This window comes from Falco rusticolus, chromosome 12 (genome assembly GCF_015220075.1).
Source record: "Falco rusticolus isolate bFalRus1 chromosome 12, bFalRus1.pri, whole genome shotgun sequence".
Classification (NCBI taxonomy): Eukaryota; Metazoa; Chordata; class Aves; order Falconiformes; family Falconidae; genus Falco; species Falco rusticolus.
Window position 1 is genome coordinate 9,220,205 of NC_051198.1, and position 26,749 is coordinate 9,246,953.

The 26,749-nt window shown below is 44.1% G+C and overlaps 1 protein-coding gene across 3 annotated transcripts in view; it reads right to left on the reverse strand.

The window, feature by feature from the left end:
* AHCTF1 (AT-hook containing transcription factor 1) overlaps positions 1-15,423 on the reverse strand; it is a 42,584-nt gene extending 27,161 nt beyond the window's left edge. Inside the window, exons 1-11 of one of the 3 annotated variants that reach the window (XM_037405233.1) lie at positions 15,337-15,423; positions 10,805-10,931; positions 9,455-9,708; positions 5,115-5,295; positions 4,350-4,557; positions 3,178-3,294; positions 2,793-2,877; positions 2,085-2,235; positions 796-928; positions 522-703; positions 25-86 (exon numbers count right to left, since the gene is read on the reverse strand). In XM_037405233.1, the coding sequence (XP_037261130.1) occupies positions 25-86; positions 522-703; positions 796-928; positions 2,085-2,235; positions 2,793-2,877; positions 3,178-3,294; positions 4,350-4,557; positions 5,115-5,295; positions 9,455-9,708; positions 10,805-10,925 (1,494 nt within the window). In that variant the 5' untranslated portion in view covers positions 10,926-10,931; positions 15,337-15,423. The other 2 variants (XM_037405232.1, XM_037405234.1) reach the window with 2 other exon arrangements.
* Positions 15,424-26,749: the final 11,326 nt, after the last annotated feature.

Here is a 26,749-nt window from a genome sequence, read left to right on the forward strand (position 1 = left end):
CACAAAAATACAGTAAAAGATCACCTCCTTCTGGAAGCCAGTGCAAGTCATGTGAACAACTCCGGAGTTCAGCAAGCACGTACCATCTGCAGAAACAATGAACATTTAACAATAGTCCACACTCTCACAGTTATGAGCAGTTTATATTGTTTAAGCAGTGGCATCTGGAAATTTCTAACAGTTCCCGCGTTCTTCGCTTTAAGTTGTTTTTTTTTAAATAATTACTGAATGTAGAAATTTCACCTCTAACGCTACCAAGGTGCTGTGCTTTGGCTCCAGTTCAAAGTAATTTCATTTTATAACCATCACCACTTCACAGGCTACATTGCAAGAGCACCAAAACTCAGCAACTGTCAGGTATGTTTCACAATATTAAACACCTTGTTAGTACAACACAACCCGAGTAGGGTTTGCAGGGGTTTCATTTAGTTTTTAAGTAACAAACAATGAACAAGAGAACCAAGAAATGGTATTTGACCTCAGTTTAGGCTTATCACTATCAAAAGCAGTGAAATACCTACCAAAGCTATAGGTGCTTGGATTAAAAAACTGCTCAGGTGGTGGATAAGAAGGAGGAACTCCTCGACTCAGACTCCTCTCATGTACCAAAATATCCAAGATGAGGTTTGGAGAAGTCATGCTTACTACAGTATCCAGTGACCACAATGCAAAATAGGGGCAATCATGAAGGAATTCTTCTGGCCTTAAAGAAAACAAGTGCATAAGCTAAACACCGACTTTCAGATGAATTATTTGTAGGGATATTGAAAAGAACTTAAAAAAAAATCAATCTACCTTAGTGAATCTGGCATTTGAGCATGATACCAGCGATTAATGTCAAATACACCCAAATAAGTAGATGGCTTTCCCTGACCGTATGTATTCACTTGCCAACTGAAGATCGATACACTGGTGTCAGGAGATATTACTGTAAGAGACAAGAAATTGTTTCTTATTTGTAGAAAATATGGTATGTCTGATCTTTTTAAAACACCACTTTCTATTTTGGCGTCACCTTGTTATATTGCTAATGAAAAACAACACTTACTCAGAATAATAAAGAAAACGTACAGAATAGCAAACATCTCTATGACAGGTTTCAATCACACTGCCCCTTTTTCTTGTTCAAATGTTATCAGTTCTAAGTCAAATCAACTAGACAATTATTAGCTAATTAAGTTTCCCACACATTAGGAGTTGTTCAAGACACTGAACTAGGTGAATAGCTTAGGAAAAAAAGTAATATGCTAGGAACACATACATTGCTACTTTTAGAAAGCATACAAATATTTATCATATACACTTGTATCACTCAGTAGGCATTATTACTTTCCAAATTCGACTCAATTACAAGTTTTAAGAATAGCTGCTTTCCAGCATACTCAGAATGAAAGAACATATCATCACACAAAATAAATTAATTCAAAACCCCCAAACCCAACAGGAAATAGGAATAAAGATTTTGACATAAAACATTGACAATGTTATACTCTGCTTCCCTAGTCCTGCTGGCCACAGAGTTTGTGACACCAGCCCGGAGCTGGTGGCTCCCTCGGCCCCTGGGCACACAGCTGGCTCATGCCCAGCCGGCTCTGACCAGCCCCCAGGCCCTTCCCCGCCGGGCAGTTCCCAGCCCCTGCCCCAGCCTGCAGCTGCGGGGGGCTGGTGTGACCCTCGGGCAGGGCCCGGCACTGAGCCCTGTGGAACCTCACCCCATCGGCCCGGCCTGCCCAGACCCCCCTGCAGAGCCTCCTGCCCCCCAGCAGGTCAGCGCTCCCCCAGCCTGGTGGCAGCTGGGAACTGGCTGAGGGTGCGCTCGATCCCCTCATCAGCGATAAACAGAACTGGCCCCAGTACTGGGCCCTGGGGAACACCACTGGTGACCGGCCGCCAGCTGGATGCCAATACAGTCATAGCTTTGAACAGGGGAAAAAAATAATTCAGGTAACATTCCTAAGCAATGGAGAGAAGGATCTTACTGTTCAAAGGAGGCAGCTGGAGTAATAAAACGACTGACCAGCATTACACAGATGACCCCACAATACTGTATTTTAGAATAACCAAACAGAGATATCAGAACAAACCTTCATTAATGCTATCCTCTCTGTCAACGTGGTTGTGAAATTTTTCTACAGTCTGACAGCTGAGTAATTTAGTATTGCTGGTCTGCCCTCTCAAAGGAAAGATTCCACCTGTGAGATCTAAACTGTACCTTTCATCACAGTATTCCAAACCCTGAGGAAAAAAAAGGAAGATAAGAAAGGTTATTCTGAGATAATAACATATGTTATATGTAAATATGAAAGAATGTCTGTATCTAACATAATATACATATTATACTGTATATTTCCCATGAGCTTATTTCGGATGGCAAATAGAAACTACATCTGACATGCAAGAGAATTAAGTGTCAAAATTGTAAACAGACAAGTTTGGTTGTAAATGCTCTGCACATTTTCAAAAACTAGCATTTCCCTAGCTATAATTTGCTCTGAAGCATGAACAGTCCATACTGTTTCATATTTGTAAAAGCTGCTTCCTCTTGAGGAACTGAATTTATACAGGCTCTCTGCAGATAAATGTAGGTGGAACATGCAACACTGCAGCACAGAACTGCATGACAAGTTTTCAAAAAGTATCGACAAGGGCCATGCCCAAGAAGACTCAGCAAAACATTTTTTTTTCTGGTCATCTCTGCAGTTTGATGGTAAATATTAGGCCTGCCAACTTAACTGATGCTTACTGAAGAGAAAATAACCATTTTCATCTTTTCACGTACATGCATATCTTACCTCATACATGACTCGTCCTGATGCCAAGCGTTTTCTGTCACCAAACGCTAACTGCAACAGATGTAAACTCACAACATCACCTTCACTGAAAAAGGTATAAATTATGAAATTTGATTACAAAGCTGCTTTAGAGTCCTCAGTATCATTTTATTAGATCCAGACTGAAGCAGCCATCAAGAAACACCAGGTAGGAACTAGCAGGTTCCTCTTCACGTCTGTTAAAGCCTGTAAAATTTGCATTGTAAGCTTAACACCTTCCATACCTGAGAGAATCTCCTGCACAGCTAAATAAATAAAACAAATATATATGTATCAACTGCATGTGAACTAATATATTTATATAAAAAAAAAAAAAATCAGTGGCTTATGGTAAGTTTTTATTCACCTTTGTTGTGTAGACTGAACAGCCCACAAGTAGCAACAATTGCGAGGATCATTCTCAGGCTCTTGAAAAGTAACAGCATAGACAGGAATCCTTCCTCCTTCAAGCTGAGAGTGGTGCCTACAGGTTTATAAAAAAAACAAACAAAAATCAAAAACAAAAAAAAAAGGAAAAAGGTAAGATTACTGGCCCTAACTCTTTGCAGACGGGTAGAAGCATCTCCTGAGAAAAGAACACCTGACATACTTATCCTCAAAGCAGAGAAGGTCATACTTCCATCTCCAGCAAGGGAGTCCAGGAAGTGACGACTACTTACACAACAGTCAAGAGGTGAGGAAATTACTGTCCTTCATACGCAGTAACCCAGGCTTATATCCTCCTCTGCCTGAGGAGGAGGAAACAAAATCCTTACCTCAGCTGCCAAGCAAAAGATTGTTCCTAGTCTTGTAGCCTACTTCAACATTGAACATAAAATGCAGCGTATCATCTGAACAAATTTAAAGCAGCACCAAATAGTAGTTTCTCGTTTCTTTACTTGGACTACGTAAAGAATTTTTCTTCCAGACTTCTGAACCTTATCTGTAACTTCACAATCTCTTCTTCCCACTTAATTATTCCTCCGCTGTCTATAAAACATCTAATAGTTGCTGGTCAATCACTCCAGATTTGCTTAACTGAATTCCTATCTCAATTTGGTCAAACATTTCAAGTGAGGTTGTTCTTTGACATATTTAAAAAGTGTCTTAATTTTTCTATTACTTCTAAATTACATGTCCCTTATTCTCATCTCCAAGTCTTCCAAGCAAACTTGTACTTCTGAAAGAACAAACTGTCTCAAAAAAAACAGCTCTATCACACCCTAACTATCTGACATAACCCACAGAAGCATACTCTCCAAAATTCCACAATCCACAGGCACTGTGGAAATAATAATAAGGAAATATAATAATTAAAAAAAAAAAAAAAAAAAAAAGGAAAATAATCCCAGCCCACTGGGAGAAGGTGGTCCACTTAATCCACGTATGACTTGACAGTTATTTCAGAAAAAGATCTCTAAACATTCCAGGATTATACTCAAAAGTATTTCAGTCCCTGAAAAAATTCTCTTTAAATTAACATACGTCCTTAAGCCAAAAATTGAGACCCCTACACGCCAAGTGCTAAGGCCTACTTACTCCCTCTTCAAAGTTTTCATATTCCATAGCGACAGGTAGCCATCAGAAAAACCCACAACGAGCTGATTGCTTCTGCTTATGTAGCACAGGGTTGTTATTGCAGTTCCTGAAGGATTTTGAAATTGAAAACAGAGATGCCTCCCTTCTCTGGTCACAGTTTCTCTTCGTTGTGGAACTTCAGCTGGAATTCTAGTGACAACTTCTAGATCTACACACACAAAACCACACAATAAATCCATGTGTTATTCCACTGAGGTTGCATTTTAAACACTGACATGACAGCATGTACAATCTAATTCTACCATCCTAGGAAAAATACTAATGCAACTTGGTTTTTGCTATTTCTATTTTGTACACATATTCAAGAACCTAAGAACTCTCTGATTGGGTAGGGTATTCTTACTTGTATTTCAAAACCAAGTAAAAGTGTAACCTTCATAGACAAATTTTCTTGGCCTCAGTAAATCAGGAGTAAATAGGGTAAATCTGGCAGTTGCACTGACTCAGATGGTAAAATCATTACAACTCACTGGCAAGAATCCTAGTGTCACAGGGATCTTGGTGGCAGAGGGGCATTTATAACATTAGGGAGTATTAAATCACTCCCATTTTTAATCAGTTCAGGACTGTATGATGTCAAACCGCCACCTGTAACCAGCAGTCATCAATGTCTGCATACTTGTATCTTCAAAGTGCGATGCATATGGTTTATTGAAAAGACAATTTTCTTACGTTTAAATTCAAGTTTTAAAACAGCAAGCTTACCTGATGCTTCTAGCTCATTCTGACTGCAAGATAAATCATCCAAACAAAGGTCAACCAGAAGCAGATGACCAACATCTGTAGCCACTGCTGCCACTCCAAAGAGCCATCGCAGACTTGGATGGAGGTGCTGAGTGCTCACACTGGCTCCTCCATGATTAGTTATGGGTTCTATAGCAGTTACCTACAGGAAAACTACAAGTTAATACTTAAGTGGTTTGACGAGTGAAAGAGAAATCACGCAAAAGTGAAGCCAGAATTAGCCCATCAGAAACAAGTAAGTAAATACAGGATCATAAAACTTAAGAACAAAGCATTGTTTCCAATTGTAACAAGGAGGAAAAAAAAATCCCTGTACAAAATCTGTTACTGCCTTTCATTTACTTTATTTCCTGCAGCTATTTAGCTGAATTAACTTCAACTTAAAAATGGTGCATTCTATTATTGCAGCTTACCAATTTCCATTTCCTACTTAGAAATCATTAACTAAGAAAACATAGAAAATCTGTTATATGCAAGAAACTACATCAATATTTACATCAATAAAAAAAAGTTTTAAATGCACACCAGCACTTTTATGAACGTAAAAAAAATTATAAAAGCCAGCCCAAAACAAGGGCAAAACCCAGCAGCTTGTTGGATAAAAAGCTAACTCCAACAAAGGAAGAAGTGCATACTGCTCTTTAACATGTGAAGCAGTCTGCATGCGACTTTATTACAAGGTGAAGACAGACCTTTCAGCACCGGCCACACATCCCAGGGACAATGCTGACTGCTACAGCACAGACAGAAGCACTTGAAGACTCCTGCATTAAAACCATGCAAAAGAGCATAGGCTGCCTTTTAGCCTTCTTACAAAATGCAACACAATGAACAGGAAGCTTTCCATCAATAACAAAGTTTTACACGTAAATAAACCAGTGAGCATCACAAGGTAGTCCATTTTGTTATTTAGCTGGGCTTTTTTTACTCCCAGAGGTGTCCAAAAAATAACCAAATCCATAAGCCCGGAAGTTTTCTCCTCTGCCATATCAAGCCAGGTTGGATGTGGCTTTGAGCAACCTGGTTTAGTGGAAGGTATCCCTGCCCATGGCAAAGGGGTTGGAACTAGATAATCTTTAAGGTCCCTTCCAACCCAAACCATTCTATGACTATACTGACTGGCAGTCTATTATAGAATTTACCTTTCACCTTGGTCACAAGAATTCTAACCTTAAAAGTGCCTATGATAATTTAGACAACTCTATCATGATTCATATTTCCTATAAATTTCTAATCTTCTCTGCTACTCAAAGGACTATCAAAAGTGTTTTGATTATTCAAATTCTTGCTGCCCCAAGTCTTGATGACCGTTATGAGGAAAGCAGAAATACTGTACATATCTTGCAGCAGAAAACGCCAAAGTTCAAGCGTTGCTGCTAAATTCCTTTTCTTTTAATTTTTTTTCATTGTACAACTGGCTCCAAATTAGTATTTTCCATTTTTGCACGGTCTTCGTAAAATGTTTCCCACTCTTAACACTTCAATTTTCCATGCAGAAGCTCCTGAAAATGTGTATTTTTCCACTGCACTATGCACTGACTTTTCATATTCTCCTAGACTACTGCCAACTCATTCTGGGAATGAACAAAGAAAACTTTTCTCAGCTCACTGAATCTGAATGCTACCCTTCTGCCTCATACAAACCAGGAAAATTTGTGAAAACACCGTTGAATAGTTCTGAAACATACAACCATTATACAGCAATTTAATATAATTAATGTTTTTAACTCAGATTTGCTTTTACTAGAACCCAATTCAAATAATACTCCATTAATGTTTTATGTTTTCTGCTGCATTTCACATGTATACCTAGAGGACAATGAGAGATGCTCCCACAAAAAATAAAAATTATGCCAAAATTCTTTCTAAGCTTCTGAGTTTGGTTTTTTTGACTCATTCTTCTGCTCTCTGAATGACTACACATCTATTACACTAAAAGGCAGTCGCACAGTCACTGTAAATACCCTGTATTAACACACTAATGGCTTGACACCTTGGATGTGAATTACTCTAAGTGAGTGTTAACTTGTACAACTTGTTGTCCACAAAAGATATACTAACACAGAAAATAATCCATAAATTAAGGTGCTTATTAAAGCCCTAAGCCAATAACGACAAAAACTACAGAAAATGATGTTAAGAACAGATTCACATTTTACTTTTAAAACTAATCAGTGTGAAAATCAGAGAAACATTCAGGAAGATTAAAAAAACCCCAAGTTATACACTACATAATATGCAAGTATGAATTACAGAATAAATTCAGAACATATGGTGAGTGGCCAAGTGCAAGCTTTATCTACTTGGTTTTGCTTACCCTTACTCTCCCTCTCAACTCATGAGCAATACCCATGTCCTGTCTATGCTGATCTAACTAATCTGACAGCAAAAAGACAGAAAGCAAAATGAAAGCAACAGGCCAAACATGCTTGTAAGCAAGAGTATTCAGGACATAAGAGTAAAAATTCAGATAAGCTTTGGCTTCATTCCAAAATTCATAACCTTCATCACTCAGCCAAGTTCTCCCCCCCAAGGCTTCCTATTTTCTCTTGAACCTTTTCTTTTTTGTGATATAGAAAAACACCCTAATAACTGATGTTTAAAACTACATTCTATGTCAAAACACTTCTGTAAACACAGATTTGATGTGAAATGACTCTTCTTAACCTTCCTTTTCCTATTCCAGCTTACACAGATTTAATAAATAAAACTTAACAAAGTTACGTTATTTTTCACAAATATAATTTACCCATTGATTATACACTTATATCAGCACACAGCTTGTCTTTCTATCTAAAACTCGTAAGATTTATCAAGATGACAGGTAAACTAAGAGTGGAGCACTAACCTGAATCATTTCTTCAGAAATTACCACAATACAAATGCTTTCTACCAGTAATCCCTCTGTAGCATTTCAAAAACAAAAAGCCACCTGCATTCTACCAAGTCAAACCAAATCCCATTACAGAAAGCTGACTAATAAGTAAGCATTTATTTTTTGCAGATTCTAAGATGATAAAAATACAGTGAATCTTGATGTTCTATTAATTTATGCTGATCCTCACTTACATTAAGATAATGAGACTAGGGGACACTACATCATTTGAGTTTATGGGTTATGGAAGACAGGAAAAATTAGTGACATCATACCAGCGTATCCCATCTACACAAACAGAGTATTCAATGAGCAGAGAGATTCAAGGACTGCAGATCGAAAGCCATCCTTTCAACCACCTGTCAGATTAACTTTTTTCCTACCCTAGGTCATGACGAAAATGTGTTCTGCTCAAAAGTCACCTGCTTGCTGTCCTGGTTTCAGCTGGGATGGAGTTAATTATCTTTTAGAAGCTAGTACAGTGCTGTGTTTTGGCTTTGATGTGAGACTTCTAAGTTTCTCAGGACTTGTGAGCAAAAAGGCTGGAGGGGCACAAGGAATTAGGAGAGGGCACAGCCAGGGCAGCTGAGCCAAACTAGCCACAGCAGTATTCCATACCATGGGATGTCAGGCCTGGTATATACACCTGGGGGTTGGCTGGGGAGGGGCAGATCTGCTCAGGGCTGGCTGGGCATCAGCCGCTGGGTGGTGAGCAGTTGCATTGTGCACCACGTATCTTTCTTCCTTTCCCTCTGGATTCTATTCTTTCCCTCCTCCTTTTCATTATAACTGTTATTGTCATAATTATTATTGTTCTTTCATTTTTATTCTATTTCAATTATTAAGTTGTTCTTATCTCAGCTCTTGAGTTTTACATTCCTTTCCAACTCTCCTCCCCATCCCTCTGGGTGAGAGGGGAGTGAGCAAGCGGCTGTGTGGTACTTAGTTACCAGCCAGGGTTAAACCACACCACTTGCTAATCTGAGATTCATGGGAATATGTCCAAGTCATTGACAGCACAACTATAGAAGCTGTAGATATTTTAAAGACAGTATACTGACATAAATCAGCCATTTAGGAAATGTGTGATGTTCCAGACATTTTAAAGAGTGGGGTGTTTTTCACTCTGGCCAAAAAAAATTATTTTTTAATGCCTTTTTGTGGAAGTGGAGAATTACGTAACTATGTATTCTACAATAAAACAACACAACTTGTTTTACTATCAGTAAACTCAAAAGGTAATGGTACCGTTAAGCCCAAGAGCTTACAAGGCTTGGACTGAGTGGACCCTCTGAAGCCACAGGATGTTAATGCAAAACAGGAAAACTACCTCCTACAACAAGATGCTCCAAAGCTTTTCCTGAAACAGGATTATGCGGCACCTAACAATACAAAACCTTCATCCCTCCAATTAAGAGGTACATACCCTTCCTGGAAGAACAACTGCTTTAACCACTCTCGATGTTCCAAGGTCGTACAGACAGAGAACACTTCCCTCTGCTTCTTCCAACCCAACCAGCAGTCCAGTTCTCTTCTGCCAGGAAAACTCCTTTACCGTGCGAACAGTGGGAGGCTGTTCATTTACTCCATTGAAACGATAAGCAGAGAGCCGCTCTCCTGTCACAGAGTTCACTACCTCAAGTTGAGGACCACATGCCAACCACGCCAGGCCATTTCTCCCTGTGAGAGAAAAAGAAAGCTGACCAAAGCGAGTTTTCAACAGAAGACTGAAAACAACTGAACAGTCACTGTTGTTACCCCCTTCCTTCAAGAGAAGTACCTAATAGACAAAGACTGACTTTTAATTCTGGTCTGTTATTTAAAATCACCCACTGAAATCCTTAAACAATACCTCTTAAAAGTAACAACATTCTTATTTTGCAATTTTACTTGTCATTCATGCACTGAAGAATTTCGCTTGTGTGTGATAAAGACTATATATGTTAAGCTAGAGTCTTCATACCCTGGTTCAGCTTGGTATTGACAGAAATCATCAAAATACATACAGGAAACGTTAAGTCTTGCAGCACGCTTCAAGTATAAACCAATTCATTTCTAGTTATTAATTTTACTTTAATTGCCTACTTTGGGCAGGGATTTGGACTTGAACAAGAAATTATCTTGAAACAGGCACTGCATGTGCAAATTTAAACTTTTACATGTGCTGATCACAGAAAGAATTTAACACATTTTATTTCACTGAACTACTTCAAGTTCAAAGGAAGAATTAGCTCAATTACTGCACTTACAGTCAGGCAGATAAATTCTACCTGGTCTTAAGAGAAGCCCAGACAACCAGGAAAGCACCCAGCTCTACTTGCAGATCACCCAGAGAGTCAACTACCTAATCTGCTTAGCCACTTTCAGCAACTCTCACTGGGTACTCATTGGCAGCCTATTAAATACTTTGGAACTATGGCTGCAGTGCTTAACAGTGCTATCCCTCTTCCTTCTGTTTTTATTCAGACTAAGAAATAAGCAGGGGGGGTTGCCTCTGTAACACTGTAGAAGAATTCTTTCTGCACATAACATTATAGTGGTCACAGAGCTTGAGCTGGTACAAGGAAGTACAGCCCAAAACAACACTACTACTTTCTTGAAAGCTGCCTTTTCTTTCTTTAAAAATTGAGGAGGGCTCACTAACGCAGGAAGCTTAAGGAAATTATTTTAATAGCACAAGATTGGTGCAGGTTGTTGTACTATGACCCTGTGTTTCAGGTAAGCTCCTGGGAGTAACAACTTTATACCAAGGCCAAATATAAAGGAAAATGCTCACCTCCAGAAAACTTCCCGCACAGCACAGAATCTAGGGTTATCTCATCTTCCCCAAGAGCCTGAACAGTCACCTCTGGAAACTGCAGTAGACTGCTCGTTACTTGAGCCGTTAGGTCTCGCATTCTTCACTGTAAATAAAGAAAGGAAAAAAAAAAAGGCAAAAAAACTCACATCAACCATAAATATTTTTGAGAGTGACAGAAGTTTCAGCAGTAGACAGTGAAAAAAAAAATCTCCTATACATAGCCTGTAGCCCTTTTCCTTTGAAAAACAATGGCACTCAAGACAGTTTTTGATCTCACAGCAGAGCAAAAAGAGAATCCTTTGCTTTTCTGAGGTCACCAACAAAAAGAGACACAGAGGTATCGACAAGATGAATAACAGGAAAAAAAAAACAATACACTGAGTTCAAGTCTACTCACATAAGTTAGTAAGATGTAACCTGAGAAAAATCATGTTGAAAAGCTTCTCAGTAAGAGGTATAAGTTTCCATTTGTCCTCTCCCTTATTATTTATTGTCAATTGTCTTCTAGTAGATTTCACACATAGTTTACGTCTTGTTCACTTTTTGCATGTTTATTTTGAGCATTAAGGAATACTAAGTTCTTAACCACCCTCATTCTCCAATTCTTCCAGAAAATGTACTGTTGATATTTTCACAGAAGCAGCAATACAGACTTTCATAGCTCATCAATGAGAAAGCAGTTTTCCATACACTTAGGATGCAAGTATTAGACAGCACTTCAAAACATTGGGGTTTTTTCTGTACTTAAATCCTTACATTCCTTATTCCAGTCCCTTCCTTCCTATTACCCGTTCTTTTCACATCTCTGCAGTATTTTACAAAAACATCTAGACCTCTCAGACAGCTTCCACACTTCTGTAGGTGCTCCACAAAGAGTTCATATTTCACTATGTCAAGATAGATGTTTTTGTGGAAAAACTGAAGAGCCGAAGCGATTTACAAGATTGAAGAGGTGCTGAAAAAAGGTGTTCACACACATGGAAATACAAACTGCTTTAAGTAACTATGTTTTGCAAGCTCTATAGGTTATTGAAAAAGCCTCCAGAAGACGAGATCAAACTACTTCGTTCAAACAGCACTGCTTTCCTCATGGTTTCAAAAGGAAGATACTCTACACAGTTCACTATTCCTGGATGTTACACATGCTGATCAACTCAGGCATCAAACAGAACCCTCACCCTATGCTACAAACCAGTACAGCAGCCACTTAAAAGCACACAGACTACTGCATTAAATGCACCATACAGGTTCTCCTGTAAGTAATGTTGTATCCCAGTTTTGTCCAGCGTGCGCTAATAACCTCTTTTCCTTACAGCACAGGAGGTTACAGCGAGTTTTGAAGACTAGGCTATGGGAGCAACACCTAGTTATTAAAGGGAAATGTTTATACATAAATGCAATCTATATGAATTGTTACTACTGTGGAGACAGATTACGCTGTAAAACCTGGGCACTGGAACTACTACAGTTCAAGTCACAAGCGCTCAATTTGTGAACACGTTCCAGTAGCTTCTGCCAGCATGCAAACGAGCATGTGAAACACAGCAAGTATAAGTCAGGGTCCTGCACTAAGCATAAATCAATGTTTTGAAAAATATGTTGCCGATGCAAAGCCAGAATTGCAGAATGCTGCTGCAGCTGGCCAGGCTGACCACTCTGCCAGTGTTCATGACCAGCACCAATCAAGTTCCAAGTGGGACAAGGTATCTGCAGTAGTTTTGTTGTGTTTGCTTTTTGGTACTTGTCATCATTTCAAAGTGACAGCAGGATGAGGTTTTGCACTGCATCCAAAGGCTCCGGAGTAATAAGCCCCACAAACTGACCAGCATTCTGGCTTAGTTTAACTGCAACGATCTCATGAATATGTTTTATGAGTAACCCATCATACCATCTTCTAATATAGACACATTGGGTCGGTGAACAGCACCTTTCACATGTTTCAGTGCGTGCCGGTTGCCGGGCACCACTGGGAAGTGCCTGGCTTTGTCCTCTCTTCCCCCTCCCTTCAGGTATTTATATGCATTGATGAGATTCCCCCTGAGCCTCCTCTTCTCCAGGCTGAACAGTCCCAGCTCTCGCAGCCCTGCCTCAGAGAACTGGTACACCAGCCCCCTCTAACCACCTTTGTGGCCCTTGGCTACACATTCTTCAGTACCTCCATCTCTCTCTTTTGAGAGCAGGGAGCCTAGACCTGCACAGAACACTCCAGGTGTGGCCTCACCACTGCCATTCAAGGAAGGATCACCTCCCTCCACCTGCTGGCAAGGCTCCTCACACAGCCCACCATACCATCAGCCACCTTCACCACACAGGCACACTGCTGGCTAGCGGTCAACGTGTCCACCAGGATGCCCAGTCTTTTCTGTCCAGCTGCTTTCCGGAAGCTGGGCAGCCCCTGCATATACTGGTGCACAGGGCTGATCCTTCCCAGGTGCAGGACCCATCACTTCCCCTTGCTGAACTGCACAAGGGTCCTGTCAGCCCATTTCTCTAGCCTGTTGAAGACTCTCTGGATGGCAGCATGAGCCACTCTTCCTGCTCCTGCATCATCTGTCAGCTTGCTGAGGGTACACTCTGCCCCATCATCCAGATCATTAATGAAAACACTGAACGATCAACACACACACCCCCCCAAAAGCAGCCTATTTTAAAATGTTCAGCTGGTCAATCCGGCTTGAAGGGAGAACACTGTCTATGCCAACAGGAAACTAATCCAGAAAAGTAGATTGTTTTCCAGCAGGTTAGAGAGCTAAACTGGCTTGCAGAGAGAACCAGCAAGCATAAAAGCTGGCACAAGGAAGGAGACAGGACAACGCATTGGGAAGAAGGAGAGGGCACTCGTCTGTCTCCATTTTGTGGCAGCGAGCCGTTACGTTAGCTCATACATGCATGAAACTACACACTCAGTTTGCAAGGAGAGCTAAAAAACCCTTACTTTTACAGTTGTTAACACTTCATTACCAGCATACCACACCGATAGGCCACAAACTCCAAAGACGATCCAAATCACTGGAAATCATCAAGCAGGGTCACCTATAGCTGGCTGCCCAGGAACACATCCAGGCGGCTTTGGAATATCTAAGTCTGGAACGGTCTTTCACACACATAGCAGCCTGATGTGCTGAGCTGCAAAAACATTTGTGACACATGCACCAGGCCCCAGGGTTTTGGTGGCTCTCTCCTACCCATTTAAGTATTCTCTCCACCACGCAAGCAAAACCATACCACACCAGCAAAGGCTCATCACTGTTATTTCTCCAAAACTACACCCGCCAGCTTACTAGGTAGAAAACACAAAATTAATAGAAGTCCGATGAAGTTCATTTCACTGACTCAGAAAAGCAAATCCCAGGCAAATCAATGCAGGAAAACTGCAACTGATGCAGTAAGCAAATGAGGAGCTGTCCTCAGCAGAACAGGGGCCGGCACTGTGTGCCCAAGCGCATGTGACAGCAGACAGCCCAGACCCACACCGCCAGCCCGGCTGCCGGGCCCAAGGCATCACCTGAACCGCCACACACAGCCGGCACCCCCAAAGGCCTTCGGCACCCCCAACGGCATCAAGCCCCTACATTACCCATAATTTGGCCAAACCTGATCAGGAAGCAATTACTAGACCCGAATGACTCACCACGCTGCTTTCTACCGGCAGAAGTTCCAGACCTGGAATCACAGATTATTACGGGAGAAAGCAGGCGCTTTTGTGTAAGTCAGCAACTTTGCTGTCTGCCGCACGCCTCATGCAAAGGGCAAGAGACCCCGCACTAGCTGCGCGGGGGTGCTGCAGCGCTCCGCGCCCCGGCCGCCCCCAGCCCCCCGCCCGCCGCCGCCGGCCCGGGCAACGAGAAACGGCACCGGAGGGGAGGGGAGGGGGGGGGGGGGGGGGGGGCACTGTTAGAAAAAAAGGCCAGAGAACCCCGCCAAGCAGGGCCGGCCGGCCGGGAGGGAGCGCTCCCGGCGGCGGCCGCCGCAGCTCCCACGCCCCCCGGCCCTTGACGACCGCCTCCCGGCCGCGGAGCCTCGCACGGCGCCGTCGCCCCCCATGTGCGCTGCCCAGGCCGCGCGGCCGGCCGCCCCGCCGCGGCCGGGCCACGTGTGGCGGGGCACGGCGCCGCAGCCCCGGGGGTCACTTACATAAGGGGCCGGGCGACGCGGCCGGGCCCGCCCAGGGCCCCCGCCGGGCCCGCGCTGCGCCAACGGCGGCGGTGCCGGCCTAGCCGCCTCGGGAGCGCCCGGTGCCTGCCGGCGCGGCGGAGGGCGCCCGGGCGGGCGGGCCGCGATCAGCCGCCGCCGTCTCCGCCGCCTGCCCCCCGCGCCGCCGCCTCCCCGCCGCCCGCCCGTCCCTGCCCCGTTTTCCCCCGTACGTGCCGATGAGGGCGGCGACATCTCCCGCAGCGACTACAGCGGCCTCCGCCTGCCCGCGGCTGCGCTGCCGCCACACGCACTGCTCCCTGCGGCCGGGCCGGGCCGAGCCGAGCCGTTCCCCTCCCCCCACCCGCGGCACCCACCTCGCTCGCTCACCCGCCGTGCGCGGGGGGCGGGGCGGGGCACAGTTCTCGCGAGAGCTGCCGCCGCCACCGCGGGAATTTTCAAATTGGCGGGACAGGGCCGCGGCCGGCGGCTGGCGCTGGACTACGCGTCCCAGCGCGCCGCGCGGCGCCGCCGCCTTCCGGTGCGGGCCGGGCTCGCGCGGTGCACGCCGGGAGCTGTAGTTCCTTGCCGGCGGGGTGCGGGGCCGGCCCCGTTCTGGCTCGGGCCCCAGCGTCCGCGCCGGGCGGCCTGGGATGAGGGTGGTAGCAGAGCCCACGGTGCCCTCCCACCCACGGCAAAACCACCCGGCGTGCAGAACCAGCTCTGGGCCCACCGCACCCGGCCTGCCCCGGGGGAACCAGCGCAGTGGGGAGCGGCCCTCTCAGGCCGGCTCCAGCCCGTGCGGGGTCCCTGTCACCGCGGGAACTGCCTGGCCTCCTTGTGCCAGCGCAGCCTACGCGTGTCCCGCTGATCGCCGGAGCCCCCTGCCCTCCCTGGGGCACATGGGTCTCGAAGGAGCCTGGCCTTCCCCAGGCGTGAGGCCACGCTGGCAGGAGCCACATCCCTCCCCCGGCACCTCACCCCTAGCAAGCTTAGCCTGGAAGCCACCCTCCTCACTAGTCGTCTGCAGGCTTCGTTTGTGGCATTTTTCACACCTCATTACCGACTCTTGCCAGTGCAGCTGTTTCAGGAACAACTAGCGATTTGGCAGTGGCAGTGAAAACATGGAAGATGCAACCGTGTTTGGTGTGAGGTGTCTGTCAAGGCAGTGGTTCTGTATTAACGTCCTTCAGCACTCCAAATGGAGTGTATGCCAGCAGCATTTGATCGTAAAATACACTAAGTGCCAATGAGAAGAGGTCTTTGAACATTCTACAAATGTACATATTTCCAGGCGTGCTTGATTCCTGGTCTCTATTGCAGTTGTTCCTATGTGCTGCGAAGGTCTAAACAGCAAGGACACAGAAACATAGCTAGACTTTAATGAAATAATGCTGGCAACTAAAAATACTTATAATAGGTTAGCTCTAGATGGTAGATAAAATTTCAGACTAAAAATATACCCAGTGTGGCAGCATAAATAAGCATTTCTTTGCCAACAGAGACCATGACTATCACACGCATTCACCACTGAAGAGAGGGCAGCTGAAGGCACTTACCTGTACAAAAACATTCTTTACAACTGTCATGATCATAGCTCTTTGTGTCGATTTGCGAAACTGAGTTGTGACCAACACAAAGGACCTGTCACCATCACCTTGGCAAGGTGCTTACCCTTTCAGGTTTTGCCTCTTGTGGGTAGAACATCAACAACGTTAGGAGAGAGAAGTATCGCTGTGCTTGTGAATCACTGTTCGTTGAAACCTAGTTCATTACTTTTGATGTTCTGGATGTTTCAGTTAGGATGAGATGGTGATAACAGACTGATGTACCTCTTGTGCAACACTTTTTACATACAGAGAACAAGCAAAGTCCCGCTTTCTTGTACAGAGCAAGAATTAGATGACACAAGGTATTTCTACCCCCCTTTCCACCTGACAGTTGCTGCTAGGACCCCAGCTCTTTCTCCAGGTAGCCAAGAACTAAGCATTTTGTTCTTTTTTACCATGTGTATTCAAATGTCCATCAACATGCATAATCAATCTGCATAAGCCTGTTCAGACTATGGTACTCCTTTTATTTCAGCTACCAAAAAAGCTCCATTTCTTTTATACTTACCTTAAATAAAAGAAATCCATTAGCCCAACCTCACCAGAGCATAATGCAGCCACTAACACACTTGAGAGGCAGCCACCTAATTTCTTTTATGTGAGTGTTTTGCTGTTGCCACAAGTTAAGTAAAGCTCACTGAACCTACAGTAGTGCTTGCAGCATAATTTCTTGTCATCCCTCAGTTTAAATTAAGGAACTAAGTCTTCTCTTTTCAACTTCAAAAACAAAAGGAGAGAATTTTGGTCTTTGACATTGTAGCAGAATTTTCACTTTCATGCTGTTTTTTTTTCCAGCCCACATAGTATCCTTCACAAAGATTCATTGCACATTGCATTCAAGATAATTTTCATTACGATTTACAAATTGTCCAGAAAATGCCAGAGCTATTAAGTGTCACTCCATCATTTTAATACCTACCTTTTGTCTCACACTCCCACATTGTATTGTCCTAAAATACCCTACAAACAGTAAGAGTGAAAATCAGAATACAAGCCAGTTTTTGCATTCCAGATCTCTTCAGCACATCCATAATGAATTTAATTGATTTTGGAAGCAAGGCAGCTAAACTTTGAGATGAATGTTTAAACCCACAACACAGTAATACGTGCTCAAACATGTTTACTGAGAAAAAAAATGAACCAGATAATAACACTAAATGATCCCACTTGAGATTCCCGTATACTCTTCTAGAACAATAGCTTCTTGTAAGTAAGGACTAATCTGTTTCCCATCACAGCAAGGACTCCCTGCTAGACTCAGAGTTTCTTTAAGGGCACAAATTTATTCAAAACAAAATTCAGAAGAAAAAACCCATAACAGAAAACATTCTAACTGAACACTCTAGAATATACTCTAACCAAACCACCTAAGGTGCGTGATTCAAAGATGACTAGCAGGCACCCACCCCTTTCTTCACCTCCTCTTTCCCAGGAGAGGAACTGCTGCCATATCCCAAACTTGTCTGATAACTGCTTGCCTCGTGCCCCTCCAGTCCCTCTGGATTTTAAAGGGGTATGCTATCTAGATGCAGTTTTCTTCTTATTTTTTATAGAAAGGCATATATAAAAAGCCAACACAGTTAACATAAAATTAGGGTTACACCATTAGTCACTTAAAGGAGAGAAAGTAAGTGTGAAGTTAAAAATGCAGGTCTAATGCTACCCCTTTTAGTGCATTTATTGTAACACAGTCAAAACACTCTTTGTCTTTAAAACAGACATTTTAAGATATTAATAAACAAATCCGATGTTTCTAAGAAATGGCAGGATCATCAAAGCAGTGACAAAAACATTCAATGTCTCCCAGCACCATTAACAGCATACATTATCTCTAAATTAACCAGCTGTGCCTCTTCAGGTTAAGTCTACTATTCGTCATGTTATTATGCAAATGTTGATCATGACTCAGTGGCTGCTGCTGCCATTTGAGACCTACTAATTTGTAGCAGGTAAGAGCACTGTCATGGACAAGGAGCCCACCGTGCCAGGCAATGAAGTCGCATGGGACAGCCCAGGTCCTCACCTGACGGGGGAGGTTGTGCACACAGTCATGAGGCATCGGTGAGACAGTATTTGCCTGTGCAAAAGGAAGCCTAACCCCTGTCAAGTGTTTCTTTTGAGGAAAAGGGGAATTTTGAAGGTGCATTAGTTTTGCAGCTGTGTGCAGGCAGCTCCTCCCAGACAAGCTGGGCAGCGTGACACCCTCAGGGCTACGTGTGAGAATGTACCAAGCGGGTGATACCAGCAGCTGATGGGTGATGGCAGGGCTGACTCTGTTAGGCGTGAAAGGCTTTCCCTGAGACAGGCAGAGCTGGGGTGGGCTACAGAAGGTCTTGAAAGTGAGGACAAGCGGCTCTCATCTGATGTGACAGAGAGCAGGAAGCTAGGGGAGAAATGCAAAGATAGGCATGGCAGCACCGGGGGACCGACTAGTGTCATACACTTTGCTGAGGCGTTTAGATCGACTATGTGCAGGACAGGGCTGCATTTATTAAGGGCAGGACAAGCACTTTGGCAGAAAGCACAAATGAAAGTAGCAACAACTTGGATGAGAACCTTAGCTGTATGGATGAAGGCAGAAAGGCTTCTGTCAGGAATATTTATAGAACAAACCTTGCGAAGCTCAGACATGGCCTGAATAAGGACTCAGGGAGAGGTCTGGACTGAAGATGTCCCCCCAGTTGTAGACATACATGAACACCGGCCTAAACAGCAACCGAGGAGCAGCATGATGAACTGGTCTGGTTTAGCCAAGCTTGAGCTTGAACTGGCAGTGAGGCTGATTGGAGCAGGCATCAGAGAGGTGGCCAGGGCTGTGTTTGGAAAGAAGGTCTGCGATTCATCTTGCCCAGTTTTAAGTGTTTACAGTGCAGTCATCAGCATCAGAGCCACTAAGCTGGGCTCTCTTCCTAGGTAGGGGAGGGAAACAGGTTTTTGTGCGGTGCTGTTAATCTGACCTGCTTTAGATACCTCCTATAGGATTAGCTGTAAAGGGAGTACAGACGGTGTTGCTGTTGGAAACACCTACACTGTACCCTTTTATTTTTGGTCAGGTTGATCTCACCTTGAGGGACTGATCTGAACAGAGCACTGGATCTTTAAGTTGCTCAGAAGTTGAATTTGTGTTTGCGATTGGGATTACCCAGTGATAAAACCTAGAAGAGAAAAAAAAAAGACAACGACAGAGCTTTACACTGCCCATGCTGGAGTCTGGCACGTGAGATAAAGAGGAACCTCCAAAAACCATGCTGGTTGAGTGAGGAAAGTGAAAAGAGAGGGCAGAGCTGCAAAAGACAGAGGGAATAACCTTTCAGGGAGAGAAGCTCAGTGACTTGTGCCAAGTGCCGATGGAGATGTAGGGGAGAGCTGGAGCTGCCTAAGAGGAGGTCATCCAAGGCTCCCACAAAAGAAATGCTGACTGAATGCGGGGGCAGAGGCTAGGTGAGGGAGAAAGAGCCGCAAGAGAAGGACTCCAGGCTCTCACTGAGCTTACAAAGCAAAGAGAACTGAGTTGCATGTTTGTATGGGGTTTGCATGGCCAGGTTTTGGTAGCGGGGGGCTACAGGGGTGGCTTCTGTGTGAGGCTGCGAGCAGCTCCCCGATGCCTGACAGAGCCAACGCCGGCCGCTCCAAGGGGGACCCGCTGCTGGCCAAGGCCGAGCCCAGCAGTGACAGCGGCAGCGCCTCAGGGATGGCGTTTTAAGAAAGGGAAAAAGTCTCTGTGCAACTGCAGCTGGAGAGAGGAGTGAGGCACTGTGAGTCCTTCCCCTGGGGAGGGAGAAGCGGTGGAAACAACGTGTGAGGGACCGAGCGCAGCCCCATCGCCGTCCCCCTGCGCCATGCTGGGGAGGGGGCAGGGATCTGACTGGCAAGAAATTAAACTGCTTTCCCAAGTCGAGTCTGTGTTGCCCGTGACGGTAACTGGCGAGTGATCTCTCCCTGTCCCTATCTCGGCCCACCGGCCTTTCCTCATGTTTTCTCTCCCCTGCCCAGCTGGGGCGGGCAGTGGCAGAGCGGCTGTGGCAGCACCTGCGTCCAGCCAGGGTCAGCCCACTGCAATGTTGTTTAAAAGAAAGACAGAAGTATAAAAACTAGTTATTGGGGGGTGAGGGGCTGGGGTGGGGGTTGGTTGGTTGTAAACAGTAAGAGGATTAACAGATGCATTCATTGCAATGATAAAGAGTCAGAGAAGGGTGAACAATTAGAGATAAAATGAGAATGAGGCAGTTAAGGAGATGAGAGTAAGTGGAACCAGGAGCAAGCAGAAGATCGAGAGGACAAAACCAAGGGAGACAGCTCTGCATCTATAGCACCAGCACAGAACTGGAGAGAGATTGCTAGTGGATGGAAGCGGATGTGAGACAGTCAGGGGCAGGGGATCCAAAGTCAAAACAGTCAAAGCCTTCCCTACTGAGGTAGACCTTCTCCTCTGGGAGAGCTGGGGGAAGAGCCCCAAAGTGGTTTTTGAATTACAGGGAGCTGGAGGTGGGGCTCAGGCTCCCTGCTGGTGTCCTGGAGAGCACAACCTTGCTTCCAAGTCAATATCTAATTACGGATGAGACTCACTAGCACTGTCTGCTGCTGTGTGCCGCCCTGGCACTGTGGTGTGGCTATCGCTCCAGTGTATCCAGCTGGCATCCACTTTTGCCTTTGTGTTGCACTCGAGCAGCTGCAAATCTGCCTCGAAAAGCTAAAATGGAAAGTGATGCATGTTTGATAATATTTTTTTCAAATCATTGTGAAAAGCACAAAGTAGTATCCTTTACAAGCACTTCTTAGCTGGTGCTCACAGTCTGAAATTTTTGGTAAGCTGTACGAAAATTAAGCAAATCCTTAGACGAAGAAAGCCCTCTGTTAAAGTGAAGTTCAGACTGTAAGCATATATCAGGGACTTAAAGGTGAAGCAAAAAAGAAAACATTGTAGTGGTATAATAATTATTTTCAAGCACAGGACGGTTTATAAAAACAGGATGCTCAGAGATGTGCTTATACTTATCCAAATGTATAATTACAAGGATACAAGTTTAAAAACAAGAATTAAATACTGCCTTTCAGTAATTACATGGGAGGAATCTATTTGGAAGACATATGCGATGTCTTTAAAGCCAAATATTAAAAAGCCTCAAACACAACAGACAGGAGTTTGGGCTGTTTGAGAGGTTTCATTGTGAATTCTTTCAACTGAGAATTTTTTATTGAGTCTGTTTTGTGGTTTTTAAAAGACTGATCTTAATTAATTTTCTAGATTCATAATGCCTGGTTATGAGATACTGGCAATTAGTTCTATACATTTTTTACTCAAGTATTTTAAAAATATTATCAACCTTTAATTCTATTATATATTTCACTTGGAATAAATATTTCCTATTTTTCCTTTAAAATGGTATTCATTCTGTTGTAGGGCATTACTAATATTACACATTGAAAGCTTTAATTAGTGCTTCTCAATATCAAACCCAATGTAATTAGAAACTTAATGAACCAAAAATAGTATAACAGGATCTTTTCTATTCTCCACTAGAGCGGCAATAATTTAATATAAAGAGAGGCACTCCACAATTTCCCAGAGAAAGAGAAAATTAAATGGTGGTTGGAGCTGGAGTTGCTGGAGAGTCATGCAGCCATTAAAAAAAAAAAACACAAACAAAAAAAAAAAGAGGCAAAAAAGTATCCACATTTCAGTTCAAGCAGAAAAAGGGACCTTAGGAGACCCTGGAAACTGCTTTCTTGAGCAGCACATTGTATTGGTCGCATCTCAATTTCATCTGTAGAAAATGTTACAGCTTGATTGTCAGAGCTACTCCCAGCTGCATTTTATGCATTACAAAGTTATATATTACAAAGTTTGGGGTATTTTTTCCTTTTTTCTTTTTTCCCATTGGGGTAATTGTTTGAAACCTAGACATCTTTCTCTTGCTGATTTAAAATGTTACTTTTCTTCCTCTAAATCGAGTTGGGACAGGAAGGTGGGTTTGGGGTCTGATGCTCTGTCACCCCTGCGCTGTGCACGGCAGCTGAGGGGGTACCGTGGGCAGCAGGTGTGGTGGGAGCTGTGGCGCTGAAAAGACCTGTCTTTGCTCTAACACTGTTTGCATACACGTGCCCCTAAATGAACAGCAGAGAAGACAAATGCTGTAAGGTCTGGCCTCAGGGAGGTGGGAAGCTCTGTGTAATATTAGTAGCTTGACTGATGCCATTTAGGCTTTTAGTTTCATAATTTAGGGACACCATTTCATCTACTTAAAATCTACAAATAGCAGTCTTTTAGAAGTGAGGAAATGAGGGATTTCAAATATTTTACACTGCCCACATAAGCAGGTCTTTTCTCCTCAAGCACATGCATTTCTTCACAATGCAATAATCTTCATGTTAACCAAAAATTAATATCGTTCTGTCAATAGCAAGGCTGAGAAGGAATGCAGATGTACCTTCAAGGAGATGATTGCTTCTAGAAACAAACTGGTCATTGTAACAGGGTTTATCTCATCTGACTTCAGCTGTATGAAAGATGAGTATCTAGTTTACGTGTGCCCAAAAGGCTGTTTTTCTTCAGCTATGCTGACTGATCCATAAGCCAGATTTCCCTCACTTACAGCCCTGCAGTGCCCTGGGCCTTACACCCTCCCACCTACAGCACCACTGCCAACAAATGAGAGTCCTTTGGACTCCTTCTGGAGCTGAGGAAAAGAGTATGCACTTCAGGAGACCTTGTTTGTCCATCACAAGAGAGGCACCAAGGTGGGTCAGCAGGAATGTCCCACTGGGGTGCCTGGGTCTCCCTCTCACATTAGAGGGAACCTAGACAGATTGCAGGGAAGGGTGTTCCACTTTTAGATAGCTCCTGATGGCTGGGAGGAATCACTCTGTTCATCAAGGGTTGAGAAGCTGCTGCTGCTACACCTTGTTTAACGTGTAGCCAATTAAATCTCCTTAAAGCGAGCTTCTCCCATATGTTGCACTTGTTAGACTGCTCTAAGACTTTCCAATTATCCACAAAGATCATGAAATGAAAGGCAAAATAACTCCCCAGGCGCAGGAGTCTCTAATTATATATCACAGCTCTTGATAGGGAAGTTCATGGCCCACATTTTCTTACCCTTCCTTCTTTGTTTTTAGACTCTTGAAGGTAAAGGTAGGTGGTTGTTTCAATGCATCTAAAATGACCAACATACCAAAACAAACGAGGGGTAACGTGGGTATACCTCACACCGGTTACTTCAGAGCAGGCAGTTTCTTTCTTTTCTGTTTTTTGTTAGCTGATCACACAAGAAATTCCCAATTTCTCCAGCAGCATTTCCTTGCTCAGCCTCTCTGATAACTGATGTCCCTCACTGTGCAACGCGAAGGTCAGACCACAAAAGTACCCACCACTCAACAAAGCGGAACGTTCACATTCCAGTAGTAGCACTTGGTCTGCATTGCAAATCTGGAGCAAACTGGGATTTGTACTTGAGGTGTAAACAACAGATATACACCTTTACATAGGAAAGGAATAGAAATCCCTGCACAGCACGTGCCATGTGGCTGGATTAACTGTGCTGTTCAAGCGTGATGGTTTTTATGCCTACGGTTTTGCGGATAAATCTCAATGGTCATTAGTCCAAAATCAAGCTTTTCGCACAAAATAAAAAAAGAGAATCTATTCAAATCTGAGGTTTCATTTTTGGTCTCTCTTAGGGCTCTGACAACCCCCCATTGTATTGAAACAAAGGAATAATGGGTTTGCACATTTGGATAGAAAGAAATTAATTGTTAAGAGTAAGATCTTAAAATCTAACATTGAAATACAGGTTCCCTGTGATTTCTGGTGCAGCGGGATTTTTTAGCTCAGTTTATGCAGTACAATAGGAACAGGAGGTGCGGTGGAACCGAGAAGTGTGTTGCTTTGCTGAGGTGCTGCAAATTAGCCTGCAGATGCTTTCTGAGGTCTAAAATAAAAACACTCCAATAAATAAGATGGGGGTTGTTTCACTGGCATCAAAATCACTCTGCTGATTACAGTTCATTACCACTGTGCAAATACTGCATGTGTAAGGTGTTTTATACCATGCTCAAATTTGGAATGCCCTAATTTAACACAGCTTGAGCTGGGAAGGGATCAATTTGAGATTGTTGGTATTAGGCACTTTCTTTGGTGGTTGTAGTCTCCATGTGTAAACTTGGGTCGAAATACCAAAAGGTGTGGACTAGAAAACTTGGAGGCAATCAAATCTGAAGTTATGTAGTGGCAACCTGAATGCTGGAAAATACAACGTGAAAAAGGAACATAAACCAGACTGGCTTCTTTTCATAGGGAATGTGGTCATATATGTTGAAGCGACTGTCACGTACATATTTTTAAAAAGCGTGCAGTACCCGGCAGTTCCTCTCTAAGCAGACAAAGCAAATTATAGAAGTTCCTCACAGCCATGTGCAGGGGAGCGCAGGGTATCCAGGTTTGTTCAAACCATCTGCAACAGACCAGGTCTTGAAAATATTTGAAAGAAAGAGTCATTTCCCTGTGCAGGTAAGGTTTAATGTCAACATGCCTAGCTGTGTGAGAAGCACTGCTGAGTGTGAGTGACTAATACATTTGCCAGCACAGCAAGTGTGATGTCTAATTTATTGCTGTGTGGGCTGTCTGGGTAGCTCAGCCCTGCAGCCTTTTATTCTGCCAGATGCTGATCACCTCCTGAGAGGTGCTAAGATGTGTCATTTGTCAATGGGTGCTTGGTGCCTTGCAGAAAGTGATCAGCGCCTTGTTGGGTTTAACCAAGGAGCACTGAAAAATAAAGGTTATCCATCGTCTTGTGTACAGAGACAGCGAACACAAAGCCGGTGCCCTTGAAAGAGCCACTGTGACCTCTGGTGTGAGCAATTTAGAGGAGGAGACATCACTCAGTCTGCTGAATCTGCTCATTAGCTGCTGGAACAAAGATTCCCTGTGAATAAATAGTCCTTTTAGCTTCTCCTACTCCTCCATTTCAAAGCTAGAATATATTTTTCTGAAAGTGGCATCATGGAAGTGAACTGAGTGCCACCGGCTTGAGGGTGTCCCCAAGCAGCCTCAGGCACGGGGCAGTGCCCAGCAGGGCTCCGAGGGAGGCTGTGGAGCTCAGTACCCCACGCTTCACCCTCCGGCCCGCATGCGTGGGTTGCTTTGTGCTGTGTTCATGTCCCTGGCACAGCAGGGGCAGCTCCAGCACTGGCACTACCTGACCTGCATCAGGCTTCGCTCCTTTGCCTGGGGCTCTCGGAGCCTTTCTGGGGAGGGGTCTTTGCCCTGCTTGTGTGTGGCACCAGCTCCGCTGAAACACATCACCTGAAGCAGGGATCAGCTGGATTATCTCCACTAGAAACTGCCCCAGCAGCTTGTACCATGCCAATTAAACAGGTCAGTGCAGCTTTCAGGAGCAAAATGAATGTTGATGTCCTACAAGGAGCATTGAAAATGCGTTTGTTTGCCAACTTGTGTTGCTGTTCCTTTGCTGATTCTAAGAATTTCTTTTAAGTGAGAAAAACAAACAGGTGTATTTACTGTTTTCTCCTTTCTGCTAGCAAACGTTTCTGCTACAGATTGTATGGCTTTCAGCATCAGCCAGTGGGAAAAACGTGGCGTTCCCTAAAAAAACGCTGGCAAAGAAGTAATTTATTTTCTTGTTTCTTTGCCCTCTCCTTGCACTCTAAGCCTCAAACAGTGGATGAATCTAAGAATTATTTCAATAGCTCAACAGGCACTCAGGGCAGGGTGCTGCCTCCTTGCCGCCAGCGCCTCCAGCAGAGCCAGCTCCTCCTCCTGGGTGCCACCGCACATCTGCATGGGGCTGGCTGTGCCCCAGCACCCTGCCTGGCACCCTGCTGCCAGCTAACTACAGTATTTAGCTTCCTCCCGTGGAGGGTGATTTCCATCCAGAGTTTCACAGGATTCAGAAGAGGAGTGAACATGTAAAGGCTAGCAGGGGTTTCTAGAGCAAGGAAGTACAAAGCCAGTACGGGTGTCCTGTTAGAAGTGTCACCGCCTGCGTGATCCACAACCAATTGTGAGCAAGTTGTATGATTTCACTTACAATCATTTATATTACAGCAGCATCTAAACCAACACCAGTCAGGGAGAGGACTCCAGTCCAGGATCTTGCTGAAGGCAAGTTTTGCTTGGTTTCACTATGTGAATGGTCCTACAGTCCTAGAGGAGATCCCAGAT